The sequence below is a fragment of the Echeneis naucrates genome, chromosome 19 (assembly GCF_900963305.1).
Source record: "Echeneis naucrates chromosome 19, fEcheNa1.1, whole genome shotgun sequence".
Lineage (NCBI taxonomy): Eukaryota > Metazoa > Chordata > Actinopteri > Carangiformes > Echeneidae > Echeneis > Echeneis naucrates.
Genome location: NC_042529.1, coordinates 7,416,387 through 7,423,273, shown reverse-complemented (window position 1 = coordinate 7,423,273; position 6,887 = coordinate 7,416,387). Strand labels below are relative to the sequence as shown.

General features: G+C 42.4%; 1 protein-coding gene across 4 annotated transcripts in view; it reads right to left on the bottom strand.

Moving 5' to 3' along the window:
- Window positions 1-2,346: 2,346 nt before the first annotated feature.
- dnmbp (dynamin binding protein) overlaps window positions 2,347-6,887 on the bottom strand; it is a 38,797-nt gene continuing 34,256 nt past the window's right edge. For 3 of the 4 annotated variants that reach the window (XM_029527614.1, XM_029527615.1, XM_029527617.1), the window contains 8 exons: window positions 6,702-6,832; window positions 6,495-6,599; window positions 5,976-6,104; window positions 5,547-5,882; window positions 5,256-5,444; window positions 4,977-5,175; window positions 4,220-4,854; window positions 2,347-3,490 (listed from right to left, as the gene is read on the bottom strand). In XM_029527614.1, the coding sequence (XP_029383474.1) occupies window positions 3,305-3,490; window positions 4,220-4,854; window positions 4,977-5,175; window positions 5,256-5,444; window positions 5,547-5,882; window positions 5,976-6,104; window positions 6,495-6,599; window positions 6,702-6,832 (1,910 nt within the window). In that variant the 3' untranslated portion in view covers window positions 2,347-3,304. The remainder of the gene's footprint in view (window positions 3,491-4,219; window positions 4,855-4,976; window positions 5,176-5,255; window positions 5,445-5,546; window positions 5,883-5,975; window positions 6,105-6,494; window positions 6,600-6,701; window positions 6,833-6,887) is intronic. The other variant, XM_029527616.1, reaches the window with a different exon arrangement.

The following is a 6,887-nucleotide window of genomic DNA, read 5'->3' as shown; positions in this document are numbered from 1 at the left end:
AATACCGCAAACCTCCTTGATACCCCAATGATCCCTCAAAATTGTCAATCGTTAGCCAGGTGCATTGATTTTGTGGGTGGCCATTTAAGGTCATTGGTTTCTTGTTCAGTACAATAGTTCAATGTATTTAACCTTGTCCTATCCACCTTTATATCATTTCTGCCCATTCAGACTTTAAACTCTCTATTGGCACGCTAGCTCAGCAGGATTGACTGCACTCGTTTTGAATTCCATCATTTTTTAGATATTGGATCAGGAGACACTAAAGTGAGCTTTCTTTATTGGTTATTTGAAAATATAACATGCTGGACACTGTATTGGATTTGGGTAGTGGCTACATGATCGGTGGCATGATGTTTAGAATTTCATCCCAAGATTACATTATCAATCTGTTCCCTTATTCCTTCAGAAAGAGAGATTTGAGTAGTTGGGCTGTAAGAAACTTTGTTGTAACTGACAGAGCTCACGGGGTAAACTGACTTCATGACCTTTGGTTGAGGGGGGGAAAAAAAAAAAAAAAAAATTGTGATAGCCACAGTCAATAAATTCCTGACCAAAACTCAAACTGGGAGAGAGCATTTAAGGATTCAATGCACAATTATTTTGTTGTTGTTTTTCTCACCTTCCTGTCTATCTGTCTTGTAGACTTTTATTAATGATTATAGTGGAATTTCTGGAAAGATTCAGGAAAATGAATGAATTGATGATAAATAAATTGGATTAAGTATTTCGCTCTGAAGACCATTTTACACTGATCTTTAATGAGTAATGAAAGAGTAAAGTCATTGTACCATACTCAGATCACTCAGTCACAGCAGTAATATATGCATGGAGGAGGGGAGCAGTTTGACATTCTGGTTATAGAGGGACGATATCATTTTTCTTTTTTCTCAAATACGAAGTGATGTGGGTAAATGATAAGAAATCCAGTTGACAAATCTGCGGACGCTGCCGTAGACTGCAGGTTTGAAAACGTTTCTACAGACACAACTCCAACTACACAGTGTGTCCCGTTACGCCCGCAGACTACAGGACTAATCCTGCTAATAAACCAAACGTTTTGGACACACACACATTCCTGCCGGGAGTCAACGCCTGCACAGACATGTGGAGCTTTACATTTCCCCTGAGAGATGAGAAGCACCCGAGCATCCAGCAGCTGACTGGTGCTGCAGCCACAAAACAGAAGTTCAGAATCCAACCAGTTTTATACAACACACACCTCATATAGACACACACAAGGTTACATCAAAAGCAGATATATTGCCGTATTTGCAAAAGATGGCTCCTCACCTGCAGTAACTGTGTATCATGGCCTGCATATTCTTTGAAGGGACAACTTCACAGTATTTCCGGCTGTATCCTTCAGGGCATGAAGACTTGGAAGGGGGAATGTTTGGGGCCCTTCAAGCAGGAGCCTTCATTTTGACAGGGATTGGACCTGCAGGGAGAAGCTGTGGGAACAGGAAAGAGAATCCGTGTGTCCTCCTGAGAACTTCACTGCAACAAAATAATAATGAAATGATTTCAAAAAGCAGACCTTTGCGGCAGTTGGCTGGTTCGTATGGAGAAGTAGCTGTGAGGACACAGCTTCTATGGCTGCACTCTGAAAAAACAAAAAAACAAAATAAGAAATCACATGGTACCACATTTCATTAAACAACTTCAGCTAGTCCACACATCACCGCTCCTGATAACACCGTGTGTGCATTTTTCCTACTCACAGGGAGTTGTGTTTGATACTACCACTTGAGGTCAGCAAAGTTGAATTTAATTTAAATCCCACATAATGTATTGCAGCTTTACTGCAGCAATATTGTAGCATGCAGGCAAGTTTAATGTCAGCATTTTTGGGGTTTTGACTTTATAAATGTTTAATATCTCTGAATATTGTGTTTAAAATGCTGATCTTCAGTTATTTATTTGAAAAAGCAACAGAAGCCTTAAAATTATTCTTATATAACGTAAATGCACAATGCTGTCACTCTCTAGCACCCTTGGCAATGAAGAATATTGACATACTTCAATAAAAACATTTGTTTCACCATAATCAACGTTTCTGAGTCTTGTGGATGAGCGTTAGACACTCCTGGCACGCTATTCTTATTGTTCTGTATTGAGTATTTAACTCACCTCACAGCAGCCTACTTTACTTCTTCTGTGCCCTGTCATTGCTCTCTCGTCATCAATCCAAGCAGAAAATAGGCCAGAGACAGGTAAACCCTGGACAGATCAAAAACACACTATGAATGGTATAAAGCACTATGACTAAATCAAAGTGAGACAACATTGATCCTTCATCTTAAAGAAATCACACAAAAACTCATCTCAGACATGCAGTATTTGTCAGCTGAGCTGTCTTTAATTCCAACAGTGATCACTTTACAGTCGGTGCAATAGCATATTTTCACTGTACAACACTATATATATATCTATATCTATATAGAGATATACATATATAGATAAATAGATATATAATGTACATGGGGAGCATGTGGAGGAATCATAGATTAGATAAGACCACAGTCTCTCTCCCTGTTTGTTAACCTCTTACAGGTCAAATGGGTCATCACCTGTTCACACAGTCAACCAAGTAAAAAAATGTATTGAAAAGGTTCCAGAGGAGTACTTGTAAACCATATTTCATGTCATTCAGCTTTGTCCTTAATTCAACCAGTTCATGCTAATTTCATAGAACACTCCACATCCTTGCTGATGTCTCCACAAACTCTTCAAACTTGCAACCTATGGATAACCAATGTAAGTGCCTCAGACTTTGATTGTTGAATGCATCTAATGTCCATGCATTGTTCTGGTGATGTGATGAAACACACAAAGAAAAGAGTAATTATTACAATCATCAGGCCAGTCCGTGTATACCACTTGGTGTGTTTACAGAAAGCAGTCTGATCCCAAAAACCTTCACATTTCTATTGCTATCTCCCAATGTGCTAAAGATGGTGCTCTTGGAACGTACAAATCATTGTCTCCATCTCCAGAGTAAATTGTAAAAATCTGGTGAAATTCACAGGTTTTCCATTTTTAAACCCAAAAAAAAAAAAAGGCAGGGTACAGTAAAAAAAAAAAAAAAAGAAAAAAAAAAAAGTAAAAAGTCTATAAATATGGGAATATAATGATTTCAGGAGCAGAGTGAGCAGCAAATCAGTCTCTCACTATGAAACTGCATGACATTACGCCACCACGCAAACACGTTTCACTTGTGTCTTCGCCGGTCTGCTCGCAGAGTGAGGCTTCCTCGGGTTGAAGTGCAGTCTCGGGTTATCATCCGTGTGATGAAACTTGCTCATGTGTATTCTGATTTGCGAATATAGTTAGAAGGCACATAGCCTCGTTTGCCTCTCGCCTCGCCCAACCACCATTCGCTGTTGCCGTTCATGTCCTGAAACTCCAGTATCCGCAGCCGCTGATTGGCCGAGATGCTCAGCTCATTGGCGCAGCGGGCGTTGAAGGAGTAGAGGGCGTAGTAAATCTGAAAAAAAAAAAAATAAAAATAAAAATTAAAAAACAATTGTTGTTATTGCTTTCTCATTTTAAACAGCATCAAACATGTTTTTTTCCCCTGCTTGATGGCATCAACATAAAGGACAACCGTAGCACCAACAGCAACCCTGATTTTGAGCTCTACCGACTAACGGTCTTCCCCTTTAACAACTAAAGGTGCAGCTATATTCACATGCATGTTGTTGGCTTTGTCTGCCTGCCTATCCCAGCTTCCTTGACCTTCATACCATCACCAAAATAAAACATATCCTCTTATTCATTGATATTATTTGTGTTTTTTCCTGGCGTGATCACTGTGAATCCCCGTGCACTGGACCTTGATCCTGGCTTCTCTTTACTGGATCCTGATTTCAGGGTCCTAATGTTTGTTTGTATAGGCCTAAATGGATTAGCCCTCCCTAACTGACAGAGCTATTTAAAGCCCTTGTGATCGGCACGCTGACTGTCCCTTACTCTAACCTTGGATGACAGACGATGTATTAGCCTCCCCATGTTGCTCCAATGTGCCCTGTCTTTGGAATCTTGGCGAAAAGTACATTTATTCTCAAGTGTTTGAGCTAAAATGAGCCATCTTCTCCATTTTTATTACTTGCGCATTTGTTGTGCTGTCTTGCTGTTTTCAAGCCACTCCATAATTCTTGTTAATTTAACAGATTTTAAACACACAATAAATCTCAGCAGTAAAAGAAGGTCTTACCTGATGACCATCCAATTCACTGTCATGCTCTGGTTCCAGCTCCGGCTCAATGTACTCATCTCTGGAGTAAGAGGACTTCTTTGGGGCCCCGTTATCTCCATTTTTCCACTGGTGTGAACTATAGAATTTGTCTGTGTGTGCATACCGCTGTGAGTGATTATTTCTGTGCGAAGAAGTAGAGTCTGTCTCTGAGAGGTCCGATGTCTCCTTGTGGCTGCTGGAACTTGTGTAGCTTGTGTCATATGAGTCCCTGTGATTGCCTGAGTGTTGGTAGGAAGGCTCTGTGTCTCTATGACTCGTCCGGTGCATTTGGTCCGAAAAATCCTTTCGATTTTGGGGTGAGGAGTTTATGGAGTTGCTTAGACTGCCAGAGTCGGGGTTGGGCGCATCTTTTCGGTGACTCCTGCGAGACGAGGCAGACGGCGACGATTGACTCTGCTGCGATGTGGAAAAGCTGACTGTGGCCGTTTCCTGGTTAAAGGTGAGCGTGCTGTTGCTGTTCTGGCGGGAGAAAACGGGGGAGGAGCCGCCATAGCCTGACTCGTTGGATGATTGGCTCTCAATTGACACGTCTGACTGGCTTCGGCGTGGGTTGTAAGGTTTGAGGAAGGAGCTGTACACAAAACCCTTGGTGACTGCAAAAACAACACAGGCAAATAGATGTTATTGCTGCACCATTGTGCATCCCCACTGCCAGACGTTCAGGCATAAAATAGGTGCTTAAGCATGTTTTATATTTTAAGTATAAATACCTTACCTCCATTATCTATTAACCAGCGGTTGTGGCTTCCCATTGGGTCTTGCTGCTTGATTACACCAACAAGGTCTCCCTCTAGTATAGAAACATCCAGATCCTGGGCAGCATTAAAGTTCCTCTCAGCCTGGAAAAGCTGCTCTGGGGCAAAGCGTGCCAGAAGTCCAGTTCGGTGCTCCTCTGTCTGCATGACGTAATTTGGCTGAAAACCACAAAGAAAGGTATTACAATTAATTCCAGTTACAGCTGTTATTACGATGTGGCAGAAATGGGATCACTCACAGGTCCCTGCAGTTGCTTTTTAGAGGTCTGCTTCTCCAGAGTCTTCTTCTCAAGGGGCTTTTTAGTATTGGTGGCTGGAGGCAGGTTCTCCGGACAGAAGCTGAAGTTCTGCAGGAGCTGGAGAACTCGACCGTACTCTTCTTGGAACTGTGCAACGAGGTTTCCCTCCATGCCGACCTTGTTAGAAAACTGGAGAATGCGGTAAACAAAAGGGCATTAAATGCAGAACGTGGCAAAAGGTGCACGTATACTGTTGTGAGAAAAGTCCCCTTTAAACAAAGACACACTCACAACCTGTAGGAGCGGTTTCAGTTCTCCCAGTGTCGTCTTCATGAAGTCCTTCTGAGCCTGAGCAAAGGCCCTCACGCAGCCTGTGAACAGATCCTCCGCGGCAGTGTGGAACTTGGGCAGCTCGTCCAGGAGCTGGGCGTTGAGCGCCTCATAGTTGTTGCGTGCCACCTGCAGCTCCTCCTGGACACGGCGGTCCTTGAGGCGGTCGGCTCGCTCCTTGCAGTTGTCGTAGTCGAGAAGCTTGTCAAAGCGCTTTTGGATAAGTTTGTGCGGGCCGGCGAACATGAGCAGCAGCTGGGTGAGGGGGTTGATGACCAAGGCCTCTGTTCGCTCCTTCTACTCGGGGAATGGGGCGGACAGATAATTGGATGTGATCAATGGTCATTCCGGATACAAATTTACAGCCATGTTAAACTGACAAAGACTTACAAATTGCGTGAACTGTTTGTCGCTGATGCAGCGGTGAGCTCTCTGGAAGCGCTCGGGGTCGAGCACACTGCGCTCTGTGTAGATGTCACAGAAGCTGATGGCGGCCAAGACCTTCACAGATGCTGATTCCTGAAGAGATGCGTTTTCACAATTACAATCCAAATATAATGTTATTGAGCATTCACTGGAATATGCATGTATTTGTTGAATACCAATTATTTGCATTTTCATAAATGTTTAAGACTTTAATCTTCATGTAGTTTTCCCAATAAAAATCATACAATTCTGACAGCACTGAGCCAGATCAAAATAAATTAAGTTATTAGAGCTCATATTTCTAGTGATGCTTAGATTTTCAGTGTTCCCCACAGGTTCCTGTTAACATGGTTATTATACTTATAAGGTAGATTAAAACTTATTATTTAAATAAGAGCAGCTTTTTTTTTTTTTAGTAATTATATCTACTTTCAGATGAATGTATAAAAACTGAGTTATGCGTTTACAGTATTGGGCTCCTACCCTAATGTGCTGCAGGTACAAGGAAATGTCTCTGATGAAAGACTTAATGAGTCTCTCCTGCAGCCTGAACTTCTTCTCAGCTTCATCAAATGCTTCATCTTTAACCTGAGGAAAACGAAAGGAGGACAGAGACAGGGGTTTGAGCCAACATGTGGATGTTAACTTGAGTTAAAATTGGAGCTCAAAGCAGCCTGTGGTGAATTTTACCTGTGGTGAAATTCCTGTGAGGTGTTTGAGGTGGCTGCTGACACGGTTGGACTTTTTGATAATGGAGTGCATGCTCAGCTTAGAGATCTTGTCGATGAAGGTGTCCTCGTCCCCTTTCCTGTACTTCATCACTGTGGACAGCAGAGGGAAACATGTGGTGGGAAACACAGGAAACCTGACACTGCC